Source organism: Hoplias malabaricus, chromosome 1 (genome assembly GCF_029633855.1).
Source record: "Hoplias malabaricus isolate fHopMal1 chromosome 1, fHopMal1.hap1, whole genome shotgun sequence".
NCBI classification, from domain to species: domain Eukaryota; kingdom Metazoa; phylum Chordata; class Actinopteri; order Characiformes; family Erythrinidae; genus Hoplias; species Hoplias malabaricus.
Window position 1 is genome coordinate 257,669 of NC_089800.1, and position 20,727 is coordinate 278,395.

The following is a 20,727-nucleotide window of genomic DNA, read 5'->3' on the forward strand; positions in this document are numbered from 1 at the left end:
GCATTCTAGAGCACCTTCAGTTTGCTGTTGTGGCTGAATGCAATCAAATATTCATAGGGACCAGTTGAAAATAATGAAAAAAGTAGGAAGCCTCCACTAGTGCTGGGCGATATGAGCGCAAATCAATATCACGATTAATGAACAATTATTTTGTTTTTGTATTTTTTTGACCCTCAGAGTTCAGTGACAAGGCTTGTGCTGTAAATATACTTCAGTATTTAATATGGGTTATTTTTATTTTTAACGATGCTGAGAGCTTATTCCTCTCATTTTTCCAAACCACAGACGCTGCTCAAGTCACTCGATCAGTCTCTGCATTTAGTATGCTTCCATGTGGCAGATAGGGTTAGAATCACGTGACTACAGCGCGGTAGCATGATTTTAAAGGGACAGTACATGAACACACAATGGGGCCATAACCGAAAGAAAATAATCAATATAACCAATATACACAAGATTATCATTACGTTTCTCATGATTCCTCCTAACTCTCAATTTGTCATCATGAGTGTGATTACACCCTCATCTCTGCTCTTAACATGACATCTGCTCATCATTCTTATGAGTTCTTGCTGTAAATATTAAGAAGACTATGGAAGAGGTAGACACTAACCACACTCAGATTACACAGACGCACCTGGAGGCAGGAGGAAATGATCTGGGCTCAGTGATGACTCACCTGTTGCCCCAGGTCCTGTTTTTTGCCTTTGAACATGATTTATATTTTCTGATGTATGGCCCTGCTCAGAGTTCTAGGCTGAAACCCTTTTTATAAGTTCAGTGTGAAGAACTTGGCACTGTCACTTATCATCATCAAGATTGTGTCCTCACCCTATCGTTGCTGATCTTCAGCACATTGGTGAGGAAGAGGAGCAGCAGGTTGGTCCAGGCCTCACGGTGACTCTCTGATGTCAGAGTTAGGAAATATGCCACTGCATCGCTACACACACTGCAGCAGAGCACAAAACACACACAGCATGAGTGCACATACTTCACACATTCACAGTAACCCAGCACTTTTCGTACGTGTGAACGCAACACAACATACGTACTGGACATTACCTGGACTACCTGTTAGCCCAAGAATCCCATAGAAAGTCTCAGTGTCCAGAACGGCATCTAAACACATTCCGTGAACATCAAACAGCTGAATGTGCCACATTTGCCCTTTTTACATTTGTGTAATCCCTTCTGCCCTTGTGCCTCCTACTCAGTCCAATCTCTACGACCTAAATCACCTGCTAAATCTCCTTTAAAAGGCTCCAGTGCCCCTCTGGGATCACACACACACTTTTCCAAATAAACAAATGTAGACACAGTCTGTTTTGCTGTGTCTCAGCTGGAAAAGGAAGTACAAGAACATTTAGGCTCAGTCTCACATCCCAGTCCTTATTTGTGTGTACCCACAAATCTGCAAAGTTCTAGTGTCCCAATTTTCATTCAAAGAAGTGCTCGAGTTCCCTCAGTGAATCCAGCACCAACACAGATGCCACTCCTGTCCCACACTTCCATCCATCCATCCATTATCTGTAACCGCTTATCCAATTTAGGGTCGCGGGGGGTCCTCCATTCAAAATAATAAAGCAGTGAATACCAAATTGAGCAACAACTTTCTGTTCTCTGCATCTACCACTCACACTTTATTTAAGAGGGAGTTTCTTAATGTGCTACTCATTAAAGCTAAACTTATTTGGAATAATCTCTTAGTGTAGTCTGTCCTTTTCACAGAGACACTCACTCTCAATGTTAAGAGGTTACAGGTGAAACTGATATTGCACGATATTGCACCACTAATATTTAAGGGCTGAATAATCAAATTATGGCAATATACCTTTAAAAATAGTGAATTTTCTTCCTGTAAAACACCATGATGTTTCACAAGAACCACACATAACTGATAATAAGCTCAGAATTTGAACACAGGCTGTAGCAACCATTTAATGAGAAAACAGGCTTAGCTCGTGGTCAGTACACAGAGTCGACTCCTCGCCACATGGTCAGGAACACAACCATTGGGCTGAGCCTGCTGGTTTGATTTTGATAAGTGTGGAATAATGAATAAAACATGCTAGAGGTATTTCAGGGCATTGTTTGGACTGAAGGTAAGTGGGAAACGTAAAATAGTTAAGGCATAAAGCGATAAAAGTAAGATATATTTGAGTTTCCCCAAATGGAGTGAAATGAAGCAGTAAATAAACCATTCAAACAAATAATTTCTGAAAACACCATCCAATCAAATCTCGATGTATAAACATATCCCGCCCGCATCAGCAGTCCCGTTTCACTCAGATATACTCCACGTTAAAGAAAGATAATATGTTGCAAAGTGCACTTCAGCTTGTGGCTCCAGGCACGTGCCAGGGTTTGTCTTTTCTCTACAGTACGATTAAGATTGTCTTAACCGTCAGCAAATATATCACAATGTGGGTGTTATTACAAGTGGAAATACTATGGATTTATTCATATTTAAGAAAAATGCAAAATAATTATGCAAATCAGTTTCACTGAAAAGATAATGGGTCAAAATGAACCCTCAAAATCTGATATATTTGCCCACTGCTAACCTTATCCCTAAAGAGCTTTGGTTAGGACTGGCTTTATGCACAACTCTCAGCCTGTGGAGGATCCTTCATCCAGAGGTCCTTGAGATTCCAGTGAGACCAGCATCTTCAAATACCTGTTTGATGCTCAGCAAAGGCTATTTAAAATAGCATTCATTTGGCAGAGAGAAACTTTCCTTAACAAGCCTTTATCCGACCGTATTCATCTGTGCTCTGAATCACTGTCTGTGTACGGTCCGATGGTCGTGAAACATCACATCTTTGCAGGCATTTTGCAAAACCACGCAATAAAAACCACAAGAAAGATGTATTTCGTTTACGAAATACAAAATATTCTCTTCCCGAGACCAAATATTAAAGATTTTCTTTACTTGAGGAACAGAGGAACGTGGACTCAAAGTATTGGCAGCTCTGTAATAAGAAGAGCTGGGGAAAGGGGGAGTGTGTGTGAGGGCACATGGGCTGAGTGTGTGTCTATAGTTGAGCCAGGGATGTCTTACTTGAGCAGGCGTTTCTGCACCTCCTCCCAGGCGTCCTGTCTGCTGGGGTCCTTGTACATACGGAAAAGAATCCGCAGCCCACAAGCCAAGCTGCTCGTCTCCTGCTTCAGGAGATTGGGCTTGGACTTTCCTTTGAAACCTGACACACACACACACACACACACACACACACACACACACACACACACACAACAGGTTGTGTAGAGTAGCAGACGATCCAGAAACTCTTAAAAACACCTACCATTACACAAAGCAAGAGGGTGGATCATATGTCGGCTCTGAACCTTCAGAAATTCAGAACTTTCCTGAAGTGGAATTTCAGTATATAGTGAGGATGTAAACAATGTCACTTGAGGATACAAAAAAAAGGTTCTGAATTTTTAATTGTGGCAGTGATAGGAACCCAACATCTGAGGACTTAATACTTCTGAATTGTTATTGAAGAGCCTCTGATTTTTGAGGCGTTTGCAGTCATGGTGGAAACTAGGTGTCATCGTGAAAACAGTCTCTGCAACTGGTCATTTCTCATCACAGAAGTCAGAGTGACTTTATCTGAGAATCTGAAGGTGTTTCTGGTCATGTGTATCCACAGGTGTTGTCATACACAGTATAAACATATGGCCATTTTTAACACACAGACACCAAGGACACTAAATAGGCTGAAAATAAATGCTGACCAGCCTTCCACAGGGCGGTTCTCTGCTCATTGTTAGAGTTGAAGGCCTTTGCGAAGCTATGGGACTCCAGCAGACAGTCCAGCAGTTTGAAAAGCTGCTCAGAGGTCAGGTAGCGGTACATTCCCTGGTCCTGCGTCTCCACATGCACATCGGCATCCGGAACATCTCTCTGCATTCAAGACACACACACACACACACACACACACACACATATATATATATATATTAGAAATGGTCCCTTCTTTGCACTTGATCTAATCTCTGTGTTTTCGTACGGCAAACAGAAGTGTATTTGGCAGCCTAGTGTTAACATTTCATTCTTAGTTTTCATGCCTAGTTTTACACTCTGGACCAACAGGGCATGTTGCCGTATTTTATTTTTGTAAAGAGCGTTTTACAGAGTGTTTAAAATTCACTTGTGGTGAAATTTGATGTAATTGGTCTTGATGATAATTTGGGTCTTGATCATTTTTAAACCTGGAGTTAAAATAAAGTTTAATAAATAATTATTTTTTTGTGGATTTGAGTCCATTTCATTATATTTGGGATGAAGGGAAAGGGGTAAACTGGATGTTCTGCAGAACCATTCATTTAAGCATGTGGTTGAGAACCTGCGCAGCTGCAAAATTTTCAGCGTCCTCTTTCTTGCTGGTGGCTGGGAAGAAGACAATGTTGTCGATGGTCTGGATGAGCTCCAGCTGCACCACACACTTTATGAGTAATGCTGCAAAGAGCCGCTGCTCCTGGGCTTCTGCAGACAGACAGACACACACACACACACAAAAAAAACACTCTTAGTAAAACCCTCACTATGACTCAGCTGGTCACTTCAGAGCCATGTGACAGTAAACTGATGCAGAATCCAAAGAAGGAGGCATTGTCTACAGTGATGTTTCCTCATGTTTTGAAACAGTAATTATGCTGACATCCAGTGGCTTGGAGGTATCAGAAATTCTCTACTACATCTTTTCTAAACATGGCTACCTCCATGCTGTGGAGCATAAAGACATCCAATGTGAAACATTTCAAAAAATATTTTCTCTAAAAATACTAGATTTTACTGGTAAAAGTGAATCGTTGCTTGTTTAAACTGATCAATAATTACAAAAACATCTTAAGCACGATTTCAAAAGAACAGGATCACAATAGCAAAACAACAAAAAGCACACTGCACTAATGCCATGTTTACAGACTTTACAGTGAGTATGTGATTCCTGTATTTTCTGAGTAACTAATATTTTAAAAAGGAAATTCTAGGGTCTGAACTGTAGGGGCGCAGAGCACATTAAATACTGCTGTGGGGTGCTATGACCAGGAGAACAATTTGGAATAATTTAGATTTAAATCAGATAAACTGTAATATCTTATGAACAAATTGTTATATATAAGTGAAAGGTGTGTTCCGTTAATTTAAAAATCTAAATGCAGCAAATCACTGATAGATAACAGTAATAATAATAATTAGGGCGGGACAATTTATTGAAAATGAATCGAAATTGACATTCAGAACTTCTAATCGACATAATCTTGTCTATATCGATTATATCAATAACTGTTGTTTTTTTAAATTATAATTCAGTGTATGTTCATGTACTGTCCCTTTAAAACCAAGCGACCAAGACGTAGTGAATCTGCCCCTATGTGCCACAAGGAAGCAACCTAAATGCTGAAGCTGACAAAGTGATTGAGCAGCGTCTGTGGTTTGGGCGTGCTGTGTTTGACTAAAACAAAGTCAAAAAGTAAAATGTAATGAATATTATTCATTAATCTTAATCATGGTAAAATGTACCAGTAATTGTGATCTTGATATGCACTAATTTCGCCCAGCACTAATATATATATATATATATATATATATATATATATATATATATATATATATATATATATATATATATATATATCCATTTAATTTTATTTAGAAACATTTAAAACACAAACAAAAAATTGTGTCGTTTTATTCTTAATTTTAGGGGGCACTGGGACGCATTGCATTTAAGAGTCCATGATCACCACTAAAAGAGACTTAGACATGTCTGTGATTTTAAACTAATGTGCCTTTCACTGATTGCCTTGAACTTGGCTTAACCACATTCAAATTTGGGGTTATCCAACCTGTTTTTGTTCAATTGACAGTTCCTGATGTCTACAGTACCGTCTCCTCTTGCAAAACTCAAGAGAAGAATGTAGCTGAATATAGCACCGGTCAGAGCCAGTTAGTCTGCCCTAAAAACATTACGCTTATGTGCATTTAAAAATCCGGAAACTGCGAAATGCGATGTGCGTAAATCGGATAAAAAAATATTTACTGTCCATGGCATTTTATAGTCTTTTGGGAGATGATGTTAAGACATTTTAAGGCCTTATTTTTAGACTTTTGAAGGATCCGCAGACACCATGATTCTTCTGCACCAGCGGTGAACGCTGAACTTGCCTGAGACCACACTGTACTGACTGTGCCTCCGGTTCTCCGCCAGCGCTCTCTCCATGCTGCTGACTGACTGCTGATCCTCTGCTCGAGAATTGATGTCCACAGACTTTTGAGACAAGGAGTCCTGAAATCCCCACATTGATTAAGAGATTATTCAACTAATACATTGACACTGACGCTGTCTTGGATGCCATCTTTTCTTACAAATAGAGTCCAGCTGGTTAAAGTGAACAAGACTCTTTCTTCTGCTCTTTCAGCCAGTGTTGGTGCACCTCAGGGCTGCGTGAGTTCTGCTTTGCTCTTTACTTTACACACAGACGATTGTCATTCAACTACAAATAATCAATATGTTCTAAAATATTCTGATGGCATTATTAAACGACTCTGACAGCCCCGATCTGCACCAACAGGGGGTTAACAAAGTGGTCACATGCAGCAAAAACAATGCTCTAGAAATATACGCAAAGAAAACAGAAGAAATTCTGTTTGGCCTAAAATCAATTGTTCCTTTATCATTAATGAAATAATTAAACAGGCGCAGTCTTATCTTGGTGTAATGACTCATGCCACTCTATCATAGCAACATCATACTGACTACATCTGTAAAAAAAATTTAAAAGAGAATTTATTTTCTTTGTCACCTCCGGTCTTTTGGAGCTACTCGGCAGATACTCATTGTTTTATACTGCTGTTATTCGGAGTGTTCTGCAGTATTGTGATGCTGTGTGGTACAGCTGTTTGTCTACATCTGTAACAACACAATGCAGCTGTCTAAAAACACAATTTCTGATTCTAATCATGTCTTTAACAGTGAATATGTACCTCTTCCGTCTCTATGACGATAGTGTTCCACCGTTGAATGAGTTTAGACTGAAACATTCTTTTGTACATCAGTCAATTCTTAAACGGAACAAAGAGCTTAACTCATATCGATGAAAGCTGTTACAATGCGAGTGAATTTATTTTTTTAGGTCTGTGTTTTAATGTTAATTGTAATGTTAATGTATTGTGTTTTAACAGAGCTACTGCTTTTATGCAACACAAATTTCAGATCTTGGATCTAACAATAAAGTATTATCTAATCTTGAGTTTTAAAAAGGAAATGGACGCATCAGTCTTGATCACTGAAACGGTTTTAAATACACCCTTAAAATTAATGAGGACATAAAGCTATATATTTACAACATAGAACTATATAAACATCAGAATTAATTAATTAATGCCATTAATATTCAGAAGTAACAATGCAACAAGAAGGAGAACTGTGTGGAATGATCCAGACTCTGAACTTTCAAATTATATATTAAACACATTTAAACTACACTTGTGTGTGCAAGTAGAACAGAAGACATTTTAAATCTGACAAACACTGATCATGAAAATCACATGTAGATGCTTTAGCACACTGATACTACTAGACATCTAAGAGCTAAACAAACTGATTCCAGAGCAGTAGAAAAAGATATTCAAAGAAAACCCTATTAATTTTCTTCTAAACTGAAAATAACTACTCCTTTTGGTTCTGCTGGGAAGAGAGCTGCAGTTTTCCTACCAGATGTTTGTCCACGTCCAGCTGTGTGATATGATCTCCGCCCACACCTGCGGGTCGCCATGTCAGCAACCTGAGGGCAGGACAGAATAAACATTATCTAATCCACCTTAAACAGAACAGATCTCTCAGACTCACAGCAGATCGGGTTTGATCGTCTCTGCAGAAAGAAGGACTCACAGGTGTGGGATGGTGGTTTTGAAGATGTCCAGCATGCAGTTGCAGGTTTTATCCCAAGTCTCTGGTGTGAACTTCTCTCCATTCAGAATAACCACATTCTCCAGACAGTTAGTACCTGACCGGGCCAGCTGCTCGTTATCTGTTAAAGAATAAGACGTGTGTGGAGCACGAAGCATGGATCAATCTGAATAATCCAGTGTGTCATTCCTTCATTTAAAATTATACAATTAATTTTTTAATTTAATTAATTTTTTTTAGTAAAAGAACATCATTTTGAACATCATTCATTTATTCATTTCCCTTTCTTTAATTTATTCATAGTTTCACAGTCACACAGCTCCAGGGACCTGGTGATTGTGGGTTCGAGTCCCGCTCCGGGTGACTGTCTGTGAGGAGTGTGGTGTGTTCTCCCTGCGTCTGCGTGGGTTTCCTCCGGGTGACTGTCTGAGGAGTGTGGTGTGTTCTCCCTGTATCTGCGTGGGTTTCCTCCAGGTGACTGTCTGTGAGGAGTGTGGTGTGTTCTCCCTGTGTCTGCGTGGGTTTCCTCCAGGTGACTGTCTGTGAGGAGTGTGGTGTGTTCTCCCTGCGTCTGCGTGGGTTTCCTCCGGGTGACTGTCTGAGGAGTGTGGTGTGTTCTCCCTGTATCTGCGTGGGTTTCCTCCAGGTGACTGTCTGTGAGGAGTGTGGTGTGTTCTCCCTGTGTCTGCGTGGGTTTCCTCCGGGTGACTGTCTGTGAGGAGTGTGGTGTGTTCTCCCTGTGTCTGTGTGGGTTTCCCCCGGGTGACTGTCTGTGAGGAGTGTGGTGTGTTCTCCCTGTGTCTGCGTGAGTTTCCTCCGGGTGACTGTCTGAGGAGTGTGGTGTGTTCTCCCTGTGTCTGCGTGGGTTTCCTCCAGGTGACTGTCTGTGAGGAGTGTGGTGTGTTCTCCCTGTGTCTGCGTGGGTTTCTTCCGGGTGACTGTCTGAGGAGTGTGGTGTGTTCTCCCTGTGTCTGCGTGGGTTTCCTCCGGGTGACTGTCTGTGAGGAGTGTGGTGTGTTCTCCCTGTATCTGCGTGGGTTTCCTCCGGGTGACTGTCTGAGGAGTGTGGTGTGTTCTCCCTGTGTCTGCGTCGGTTTCCTCCGGGTGACTGTCTGTGAGGAGTGTGGTGTGTTCTCCCTGTGTCTGCGTGGGTTTCCTCCGGGTGACTGTCTGTGAGGAGTGTGGTGTGTTCTCCCTGTGTCTGCGTGGGTTTCTTCCGGGTGACTGTCTGTGAGGAGTGTGGTGTTCTCCCTGTGTCTGCATGGGTTTCCTCCGGGTGACTGTCTGTGAGGAGTGTGGTGTGTTCTCCCTGTGTCTGCGTGAGTTTCCTCCGGGTGACTGTCTGAGGAGTGTGGTGTGTTCTCCCTGTGTCTGCGTGGGTTTCTTCCGGGTGACTGTCTGTGAGGAGTGTGGTGTGTTCTCCCTGTGTCTGTGTGGGTTTCCCCCGGGTGACTGTCTGTGAGGAGTGTGGTGTGTTCTCCCTGTGTCTGCGTGAGTTTCCTCCGGGTGACTGTCTGAGGAGTGTGGTGTGTTCTCCCTGTGTCTGCGTGGGTTTCCTCCAGGTGACTGTCTGTGAGGAGTGTGGTGTGTTCTCCCTGTGTCTGCGTGGGTTTCTTCCGGGTGACTGTCTGAGGAGTGTGGTGTGTTCTCCCTGTGTCTGCGTGGGTTTCCTCCGGGTGACTGTCTGTGAGGAGTGTGGTGTGTTCTCCCTGTATCTGCGTGGGTTTCCTCCGGGTGACTGTCTGAGGAGTGTGGTGTGTTCTCCCTGTGTCTGCGTCGGTTTCCTCCAGGTGACTGTCTGTGAGGAGTGTGGTGTGTTCTCCCTGTGTCTGCGTGGGTTTCCTCCGGGTGACTGTCTGTGAGGAGTGTGGTGTGTTCTCCCTGTGTCTGCGTGGGTTTCTTCCGGGTGACTGTCTGTGAGGAGTGTGGTGTTCTCCCTGTGTCTGCGTGGGTTTCCTCCGGGTGCCTCTCACGCTCCAAAAACTCATGATCTTAAGAATCATTAATTTGCTCTAAATCTATAAAACACTTTTAAAAATGTTAGAGACAGAGTGAATTTAAAATAAGATGCACGGGAAATAATTATTGTAGAAATCAACTAACTAACCAAACTGTTATGTTCTTCAGTTCCTCTCCATGTTGTGTGTGTGTGTGTGTGTGTGTGTGTGTGTGTGTGTGTGTGTGTGTGTGTTGATGAGATTCACACCTTGCTGGACACACCAGTAAAGCTGAGAGAGTATGTCGTCCAGTAGAACGTCGCTTAGAGACTCAAAGTATTGTGTGAAGACGTCGCAAATGGCATAAAGCGCATGGTTACAGGTAGTTGTCATCCACTCTGCTTTCTGCAAAGAAATTAGCTTATTCACGGCTCTGAATGCAAACCAAATAAACTGCAAGAATACTGTTTACCTTCATTTGTTCATTGCTCCTCAAAGCAAAGACTACTTTTTTCAGAGCAAACCCTTCTATTTCCACTTTCATAATGTTCTATCATTTATAAACACCAGCTGCCTTCTTACCTCAGTTTTCTGCTCTGGCAGCTTCATATTGTCAAAAATCCTGAAGACAATACGGAATAAGTCTTGCCACCAGTGTTTTTCATATGTGTGACCGTATGTCTTCATTACTTCAAACATTACAGTCAAACCCCTGAGGAAGAGACACACACACACACACAATTAGTCCTTAAATCACTCAGTTAGCCCTTACCACAGCTGAGCTCCACTTTAACTGTATTTCAGAGCATTATTGGATTTATCAAAGGGGAACATAACAGGCCTACTTCTGTTCGTGGGAATATAAGGTGGCCTGATATCTACTGGCTCTTCATTCAGATCTAATTTAATGTTGGTGCAGTAGTTTTATAATACTACAGTGATTAAAAGTAGCACTTGAACTTTTAGCAAGGCAAGCTACATTAGCACAATGCAGTTTAGAGCAATAACCTTAAGCTAAACATTATAGAGTTATAAGTCTTAAGCACTAGCACTGAATTAATTTTCCTACAGGAGTTTTTTTAATGTAATGTAATTGTAATGTAAACGGCTGGTACAGGATAAAGAATGTGCGGAATTTGTACAGATTCCAAGATGTTCAATCTTACAACACAGGACACTCAACAACAATAAACCTGTCTCACGGCTATGTTTTTCTGTGTCTTTTATTCATTTAGCAAGTGGTGGGATGGAATGGGTTGGCTATTGCTGAGCAAGCTTGATTTGTTTTCAAGAGCAAAAAAAAAAAAAAACTACACACAAACCAAATTCATTACAGAGTCATATCATTACTGACAGACTGAAACCTGACCTGCTGAGGATTCAATCTGCCTTCAAATCACTCAGTAATTAATGCTAGCAACCTGTCAAAAGTATAAACTACACAATTTTCATACTGGATTAAGGTCATGTACGTTGTCAGTTATTATAGTTATATTATATTATATATTATCCACCAGCACATTAACGCAAGGTAGTAGGAGCCATTGACCTGGTTCTGACGTCCAGTTTGCACCGGTTGATGATGCAGGAGAGTTCAAAGAGAATGGGGAACCAGCCTCGGACCCACACACGGTCTTCTGGAGCTACATTCATGTCATCACTTGTGTAGTCTTTAAATGCCTGGCAACAAAGAAAATTTAATTTAGATTTAATGTGGCAAAAAACAATTCTGCACAAAAAAAAAAAAAAAATGCACACTCCCTCTCCACTTAATGAAAAGCTACACAACCCATTTTGACTGGGTCAGATTTATAGATCAGCTGGTGTTTCTCTCAATCTGGCAACTGAGGAATCCTGCAGGCTAACTTCTCTAATCCACACTTAGCACACACACAAGCCTAAACCTTTTAATACTGTACCATAACTGATGCTCAGGGCAAGCGCAAGCTTTAAAAAGAAAGAGATTCTGTCCTCTGTGTACTTTAATACAGATTATATACCAGAATAAAACATCCCAGGAAGAAGTCTTCAACATCTATAATAATAATAAAAATAATAACTATTCATTCTTTCCTAATAACTTTAACTAAGAATACATTTCCCACCGCTTGATTTTAGGCCTGAGGAGTATTTAAAACCATGAAAAGGGCCTATTCTGGTGCAATATACACACAGAATATTTCATATGTAAAAATCCAGATTCTGAGGACAGTGCACTTGAATTGAAATTTGTTATAGACTGAGGTCTGACCTGGGGCCTGTCTGAGACATATTTGGCGCAGTGGCGAATCAGACGAATGGCCTCCATGCTGGTGTCAGGGAACGAGGCGTTACAGGCGAATTCTGATAAACACTTGACAGCATCCTGGAAGGAGTCGATGGTGGCGGGGAAGTGCTTCTCGAATACATTCGCTATAAAACAGGACACAACACTGAGTGCTTGGACAATGCCAACAAGATATTTCACACAGTACAGTGCAGGTTCAGCACTCTGTTTAATTTAAAACACACAGTTCCCCTCTCTGGTCTATGAAGGTGCCAGTGCGTCAAATGTAATGTTTATTTGTGGTTTTAGTAATATCTTCTTTGATGATGCATCACAGAAGTGCAGTTTAAACATTTTCTAAATCTGTAAAGGTCTCTTTCCACTCCATCACATCACCAGATTTGCACCACTCCCATCCCCAGTTACTAGGTTATGAAGAGAGGTCTGAGGTCACCGTGTCGTCCTCCACTTTACGAGGAACTGACAAAAGAACACAATGGTGTGCTTTTTGAGAACCCTAACCAGATTTTTGCTTTTCAGGTTTAGGGCGAATGATCTCTGGCCACAGAAATGTTGGTCAAATGTGGCTCAGTACAAATAGAGCTCAGTCTATTCTGAACAGTTTGTATAAAGTGCATTTAATAACAATTTAAGGAGATCTGCCATGAACCAGAACATGCCCTCAGAAGGTGAAAACTCATTTCAGGACAGGTGAATGATGACATCGAAATAAGGAGAAACTTTGAGAGTCCAAAGAAAACTGATGCTGAATCATTATAAGTCCCAAAACTGGGCAGAATATAAAGGGATTTATTTTATTTTAAGTATAGGTAGAGTTTACTGCCTTTTGTCACAGAAAACCCTTTGATCCTCTTCCCTTAATTTGTAATGAAATCTCTCTTTGTGACTCTTTATCTCACAACCTTTGGAGTGATAACATCACACCCCTCACCCCTTCATTTATAGCTGGCTTTTGGGGATCAAAGTTGTATGTATGTTTGCATATCACCTTAAGCGGGGCTGGGAAGGGTGAATCTACTGTATTTAACCAACTAACTATTGAGGTATAGCCAGACCGCTTGGGATTGTGAGGCAGGCTTGATTGCTGGGGTTGAGGCCCAGGCTGCTTGGGGATGAGATGCAGATCACTTAGGTTATCTGCACTCTTTTCCAATTAAACATCTCCTCTGCATACAATCCAGCATCTCCTGACTCATTACTTTGCCAGGGAAAGGCTTTCCAACACTCGTTGCATTGCAAACAACATTGGGGGTCTATACTCCCAACGAGAGCCGGCAGGATGACTGGCCAGTATCTACATTTACAACTACGGTCACTTACTGACTATGTGGCCTGTGGTTTGGAATGCTAGCTCCACAATGCTCTCGTCCTGGTCGGATGCTGCCAGGTGGAAGACGGAGAAGATGTTCTTCCAGCCCGAACGAATATTCCCCGCCTGAGAGTTCACCATCTGAGCTATACAGCGGACCACCATGTCCCTGATAGTGGGCGACCTGTAAGGGGATGAATACAAACATGTCAATAACATATAAACACAAGTACAGCATCTCCATCTTAGTCTGGAGGACTCCTGTAATGAAGAAACTAGCCTTACTTTTGTCAAAGGAGAAAAAAGCACTTTGTATGTTGCAGGGTTTCATGGGGTCTCTGACTTTAGTTTCATTTTTCAGCAACTGAATTTAAATCAGACTTTTCCCCACTGAATTTCCAGATGAACTCCTTGTTGCCTCTCCCCTGCATCTTAGGTCCCTTTTTGCCGCACCGTATAGAAGCAGCATGGACCACATTCATTCATTCATTACCTGTAACCCTTATCCAATTCAGGGTCGCGGTGGGTCCAGAGCCTACCTGGAATCATTGGGCGCAAGGCAGGAATACACCCTGGAGGGGGCGCCAGTCCTTCACAGGGCAACACAGACACATACACACATTCACTCACACACTCACACCTACGGACACTTTTGAGTCGCCAATCCACCTACCAACGTGTGTTTCTGGACTGTGAGAGGAAACCCACGCAGACACAGAGAGAACACACCACACTCCTCACAGACAGTCACCCGGAGGAAACCCACGCAGACACGGGGAGAACACACCACACTTCTCACAGACAGTCACCCGGAGGAAACCCACGCAGACACGCGGAGAACACACCACACTCCTCACAGACAGTCACCCGGAGCGGGAATCGAATCCACAACCTCCAGGTCCCTGGAGTTGTGTGACTACGACACCTACCTGCTGTGCCACCGTGACGCCCATGGACGACATTTATTATTATTATTTTCAAACAAGCAGATCATTTCAATAACTGGTATTGCTGCACAACCTATATATTTGCCCTGAGGAACATGGAGGAAATGGCAGTGCATGTCTTGGGTCTGGCACTACCTCCACCCTGTGTCACATAGATTTTGAAACACTTGAAATCTAAAGTCTTTTCATTTAAACTTTCCATCCCTTTGGCATAGGTTTTGGGATGAATAGCATGATACAAAAATAAGAGGATTTTTAATGCCAGTTTACATTTTATAAATTTGCAGGAGCAGACAATCAGATATGTGTCAGAAAACTAAAATCTAAACCTCTTGTTGCAGGGCGATGGTCAGTTATTAAAAGTAAAATGTTCACCTGTTCTTTTTCATGATATGCTCAAATGGCCTCAAGAAGTCCTTCTGAAACCTGAAATTGGCCAACTCTCCTTTCTCCAAGAACTTCATAGAAAGCTGCCTGAGTGAATCCACGGCAAATATAGCAACATCCTCATTGGGATTACAACCAACCTGCAAGATAAAAAACAATGATGGAGAGATTTTACCATCTTAATATTTCCTACTCCCAACAGCGACAGTCTCAAGGCAACATGCCTTACACCTGAAACAGAATGAACAATTTCCCATGCTCTGCTCTTTAAAGCTCAGGTTAGTGGAAATGTACTCACTTTGTTGAAATGATCTCCAATCACCTCCCAGATCCTGGACCACTGAAGTCTGATGCGCCCCATGTTGTAGTAAGAAATCTCCACAATCTTCTGCAGGCTAAACATGCGAGGATGCGTTGGGGAGGCCAGTTCATCCATGGACACAGCACACAGCCAACGGACGAAATCAACTGCAGGAGAGAAAAAAAATAAGAATTCGGAATGAGCTTTTATTAAATAATCATTCTAAGACAATTTCAATGGGGTTTTATATATAATAACTGCTGACATTATCATACTTACCAATAGCATTACCATCCAATCTAGTGGATCCTGTGAATATCCTACAATAGGAAATGATACAGGAAATCTAAGTAACAGCAAAACAGAGATATCTTAATAAATATAATTTGCCAACAGACACTTTACCTGTCCACAGCAACCACAACACTTTGTGAACTGGTCTCTCCGATGGATTCCTGTATGCTGGCAATCTGCTTTCTGTCAACATTCCCTCCAACTGTGGAATAAATACAACACAAGTGGATGAGCACCTGTATGATATAAAAAATCTAGCAGTAGAAATATGTCTCAATTTTGTTTCGAATTAAGCTCTGTTCCAAAAATTTACAAAACAAGATGAGTACGTTTCTGACACCAGAAGTTACCTAAAGATTTCACCATTATTTTCTTTATTCCTTTATGAACAAGAATTATTTAAATAACACTGGTTATGTACTAAACTACTAGGATTTTAAAGCTTTAATTTAATATTTATATTTCGTCTAAAAAAATAATATTTTGTCTATCACAATATGAATCAGTGTGGGTGTTCGTACTGACCAAGGCCCAGGTACTCGTCTGAAGTCTGCTCTCTGGTGCTGGTGATGAGGCCTTCTTTACTCCGAATTGTCCCAGATATGTAGCGAGCCTTCACACCGGTCCCTATGAGCTGAGCCAACTCCAACTGACTAATGCACTTCAGGATCTGCATGGTGCATCCATACACAGACACAGAGACACACACAGACACAGAGACAGACACAGACAGACAGACAGCGCACACAGATGCAGAGACAGACACACAGACACAGAGACAGACAGACAGAGAAAATCAGAAATAAGCTAAATGAGGTCCAGGCAAAGAGCTAGGACTTTAGCTAGTTATGTTTTGATCTTTCATTTAAAATCAGCCACTTTTTGTCTAACCATGAATTCAGATGCATTTTAAAAAGTTTAAGACCAACCACTAAAATAAATGAATGAATGAATGAATGATTAGTTTTATAATAAAGTCTGAAGTTATTAGGTATGGTTCAGAAGTTGCTAGTTGTGGTAAGAGCTGACCTCATGCCAGGAGTTTCCCAAATAATTCCCATCAGTGTGTGCCACTGTGATGAGGGTTTTGATGGTATCAATGTTCTTCTGCTTCATTTCTGTGATGCCTGAGCTCGCAGTGAGCAAAGTGAAACGAGCCAGAGCCTGGACATAGGCATCTCTCTCCAGCTGAAATCAACACAGAGTAATATTTCGTGCAAAAACAATAATCAAAGTAAACATTTACATTATATATTTCTCAGTGGTGAGCTCCTAATCTCAGACAGAGAGGGAGAGTAAGATTTAATCAGATCAGATCAGACAGGGTTATGCCTTGAAATGCTTCGTAAGTGAGGGTACATATTACAAAATCAATACTGAATAAACATAAAACCAATAGAGATTTGAAGAGGTGGAAAATAACTGAGTAAAAGTTAGTAGCTTTGAAGTTATGCAACAAAACAGATTATTACATTTGCTCTTTGAATAAATAAACTAGTGCCTAAACAAATGGCAGCATTTAGTGATTAGAAAACGTTGCATTTTGTTTTGTTTAAGGAAGTTGCTAGAGAAGATATAAGGATATCAGGGTTAAACTGTGTGTAAAAGTTCTCTCCATAAATGTATTTATTCCAATTGCCTGGCCTCTCTAATCACGTCAAACCAGCCTCAGAGCTGTCAAGGGAGTTGGAAGAAATTCTGGGAAGGATTTGCCAACTCTGGCTTTAAGGGAGTAAGAGAATTGCATGTAGCTTTCTTCTACAATAAAAAGCATAAATAAAAAAAAGGCAAAGCAACACAAATGGACGTAAAACTAAACATTGTGGTAAAACTGGGATTTGAATGAACCAACAACATCAAACTGAACACAGTCGGATAAGGTCAAATGTAATGACGGTGCAGCATTTAGACCTTCCAGTTTGCACGTTAGACTTAAAACATCCACATTCTCTCGTGATATCTTCAGCTTGACCGCTAGTTAATTAAGTGTCAAATAATGATTTGAATATTATACATGAAATGACAGAGAAACTTAGAAGTGTTGTTTCTCAATATAGACTCTGCCCTTTGGAAAGAAGTACCAGCAAAATGTATTAAATAAATAAATGAATAAAAAATACTGGCAGGAAACAGCAGGAAGATCATGTCTGGTGGGTGGGACATAGAAGAGCTTGTACCTGAATGGTAAAGATGCAGGCTATCCTGATCGCACAGCGAATGCCCTCAAGGCAAAGAGAGGCCACCTCTGTGTCATCACAGTCTTGCAAGCCCACACTGAATGCCGCTAGGAATGGCGTCCAGGCCAGCTACGGGGAAAAGGTCAGGCATTAGTCTCACTGAACTTAACAGTACTTGGAGCTGGAACTCGTAGAACTGCAAGCCATGAGCCATGAGAACTCTGCATCCAACCCTGAAACTTAAGGCTTCCAGAGAAAAAGACTGTGAGAAGACACCTTTAAGATGTCAAGCTCTTAAAAAGCTATTACTAAAAAAGAGAGAAACGTGATCATGGTGTCGCCCCCGACAGGTAAGTATGAAAATAAACAAAGTGTGCTTTCTAGCTTTAAAAGGTTAAGGCTTAGAGCTAAATTAATGTGTGTGGGTTTGTGTGTGTGTGTGTGTGCTGCACCTTAAACATTGGCCGGACGTGCTCTAGGTGTGTGGCACTGGTAAACGGAGCCTGAACGTGGCTCACTGCCTCCATCAGAGCCTTCGCTGTCTTCGCCATCTGCTCCATCTCCACGTTGTAGAGCAACCGTCTTTGCTTCTCACTGGCCACACCTGACCCACAAACAATAGCACAGCATTTAAAGAACATACTCCTCATGGTCCAGGCCAACAGGCCATTGATCTTAGGACATACTTATCTCAGGTTTGTTGCCTTGTCAAAATAAGTCAAACTAAGAACTTGTAATATATGGTATCATTTTTACTGACAAATTTTCAACTCAGTCACAGAAATATGCAGATAAAAATCCCTTGATACTGTTCCTTTACAAGAGCAGTAGTAAAGTCAGATACTGATGTTGGATGGTGCTCCATCCAAAAAGACAGCCCTGCTGCTCCAGAAGCCTAGTGCTGTTGGAACTTTACATTCCTCTAATGGATACTTGCCATTGAGCACAGTGACCTTATGAATAACTGCTCCAGATCGTCTTATGGGTAGGAACACACCCTGGAGGGGACGCCAGTCCTTCACAGGGCGACACACAGAGAGAACACACCACAGTCCTCACAGACAGTCACCCGGAGGAAACCCACGCAGACACAGAGAGAACACACCACACTCCTCACAGACAGTCACCCGGAGGAAACCCACGCAGACACAGAGAGAACACACCACACTCCTCACAGACAGTCACCTGGAGGAAACCCACGCAGACACGGGGAGAACACACCACACTCCTCACAGACAGTCACCCGGAGGAAACCCACGCAGACACAGAGAGAACACACCACACTCCTCACAGACAGTCACCCGGAGGAAACCCACGCGGACACAGGGAGAACACACCACACTCCTCACAGACAGCCACCCGGAGCGGGAATCGAACCCACAACCTCCAGGACACTGGAGCTGTGACAGAGACACCACCTGCTGCTCCACCGTGCTGCCCTTCCTTATTCAATCAAATTGAATGTATTTCCTGATAGAGCCATGATAAAAGATAAAGACACAGCAAGTATTCTGCAATAAGGTTTAATAGCTATTACTGCGTTGTTTGAAACACTGAAAGTAAAATATTGAAACTGACGACTTGTGAGACATCTTTTCTGGCAGGTAATCTGTGATAGTGATGGGTGTAAAATCACATCTGACACCCTCATTTAAATGATGTTATAAACGCATACATTTAATCACATCGTGAAGAGGGAAAACACTCACTCTGTTTATTTGACTTTAACGTTAATTCCTTCGTCTCCTTCATGGAGATCTTCTTCCCAGCAATTTCATCGTAGATAGCTGACAAATACTCCTCTGGCAGATCTTTACTATCATTGATCCCTCTGTTCATCTTGATGTATTGCTCTTTTGTCATTTTGTTTTTCACCTGATAAAAAATAGAAAAAGAAATGTAAGGCTTCACACTTTTGCTTGATTCTATGTGAATAAAGCAGTAACTCTGACAGTGACAGTAATGGAAGTATTCACTGTGAGAACAAGGTCTGGGAGGAAAAAAAGTTTTCTGAAGTCAGCCAAGGACCAAACACAAAAGCCCTCACCTGCGGACTATGGAGGTCAGTAGTCAACATGATGATGGAATAAGCGAGGACATACGCCGTGTCTGCACTCGCAAACAATGTTTGCCTTTAAGGAGGAAAATACAGAAACATATAACACTAAATTTAACATACTTTCGTTTAAAATTCTGTCCAGTAGAAACCCACTCACCCTTGGTTGCACTCTAAATATCTAGCAGCAAATTTCTCCATCAGGCGATCAATTTTCTGAGCCTCTCCTGGGAGACGGAAGCCCTCCAGGAACATCCTCAGCGCAGACACAAAGTCTTTCCCCTGGAAATCCATTTGGTCCACATATGCATACATCACCTCTTTATTGAAGCGATCGTTGTCCCCCAGAAACTCTCCAGCCTGAATCTGCAAATCAGAAGTTTGGTTTTCATTAAATGGCACAGGGGAGGGTGTGTATAAGGTTCATTTTAAAAAAATGCGTGTACAAATACTGCAAAAACTGAGGGACATCAAATTTGGTCAAGATCACATTATTTCTATTTCTGTAACAAAGGCAGGCGGCCCTGTGTCGCAGCAGGTGGTGTCTCTGTCACAGCTCTAGGGTCCTGAAGATTGTGGATTTGAGTCCCGCTCCGGGTGACTGTCTGTGAGGAGTGTGGTGTGTTCTCTCTGTGTCTGCGTGGGTTTCCTCCCGGTGACTGTCTGTGAGGAGTGTGGTATGTTCTCTCTGTGTCTGCGTGGGTTTCCTCCCGGTGACTGTCTGTGAGGAGTGTGGTGTGTTCTCCCTGTGTCTGCATGGGTTTCCTCCGGGTGACTGTCTGTGAGGAGTGTGGTGTGTTCTCTCTTTGTCTGCTTGGGTTTCCTCCGTGTGACTGTCTGTGAGGAGTGTAGTGTGTTCTCTCTGTGTCTGCGTGGGTTTCCTCCGGGTGACTATCTGTGAGGAGTGTGGTGTGTTCTCCCTGTGTCTGCGTGGGTTTCCTCCGGGTGACTGTCTGTGAGGAGTGTGGTGTGTTCTCCCTGTGTCTGTGTGGGTTTCCTCTGGGTGACTGTCTGTGAGGGGTGTGGTGTGTTCTCCCTGTGTCTGCTAGGGTTTCCTCCAGGTGACTGTCTGTGAGGAGCGTGGTGTGTTCTCCCTGTGTGTGCATGGGTTTCCTC

The 20,727-nt window shown here is 42.1% G+C and overlaps 1 protein-coding gene across 2 annotated transcripts in view; it reads right to left on the reverse strand.

Moving 5' to 3' along the window:
* The window catches only part of arfgef1 (ADP-ribosylation factor guanine nucleotide-exchange factor 1 (brefeldin A-inhibited)), a 59,367-nt gene that overhangs the window by 1,647 nt on the left and 36,993 nt on the right, over positions 1-20,727 (reverse strand). For both annotated transcript variants that reach the window (XM_066642255.1, XM_066642248.1), the window contains 23 exons: positions 19,772-19,977; positions 19,603-19,687; positions 19,265-19,430; positions 18,008-18,159; positions 17,556-17,684; positions 16,408-16,566; positions 15,904-16,048; positions 15,490-15,580; positions 15,364-15,404; positions 15,082-15,251; positions 14,772-14,923; positions 13,461-13,633; positions 12,105-12,265; positions 11,403-11,533; positions 10,436-10,565; positions 10,123-10,258; positions 7,899-8,037; positions 7,722-7,791; positions 6,173-6,293; positions 4,350-4,489; positions 3,739-3,907; positions 3,062-3,200; positions 832-949 (listed from right to left, as the gene is read on the reverse strand). In XM_066642255.1, coding sequence (XP_066498352.1) covers positions 832-949; positions 3,062-3,200; positions 3,739-3,907; positions 4,350-4,489; positions 6,173-6,293; positions 7,722-7,791; positions 7,899-8,037; positions 10,123-10,258; positions 10,436-10,565; positions 11,403-11,533; positions 12,105-12,265; positions 13,461-13,633; positions 14,772-14,923; positions 15,082-15,251; positions 15,364-15,404; positions 15,490-15,580; positions 15,904-16,048; positions 16,408-16,566; positions 17,556-17,684; positions 18,008-18,159; positions 19,265-19,430; positions 19,603-19,687; positions 19,772-19,977 — 3,123 coding nt within the window. The remainder of the gene's footprint in view (positions 1-831; positions 950-3,061; positions 3,201-3,738; positions 3,908-4,349; positions 4,490-6,172; positions 6,294-7,721; positions 7,792-7,898; positions 8,038-10,122; positions 10,259-10,435; positions 10,566-11,402; positions 11,534-12,104; positions 12,266-13,460; positions 13,634-14,771; positions 14,924-15,081; positions 15,252-15,363; positions 15,405-15,489; positions 15,581-15,903; positions 16,049-16,407; positions 16,567-17,555; positions 17,685-18,007; positions 18,160-19,264; positions 19,431-19,602; positions 19,688-19,771; positions 19,978-20,727) is intronic.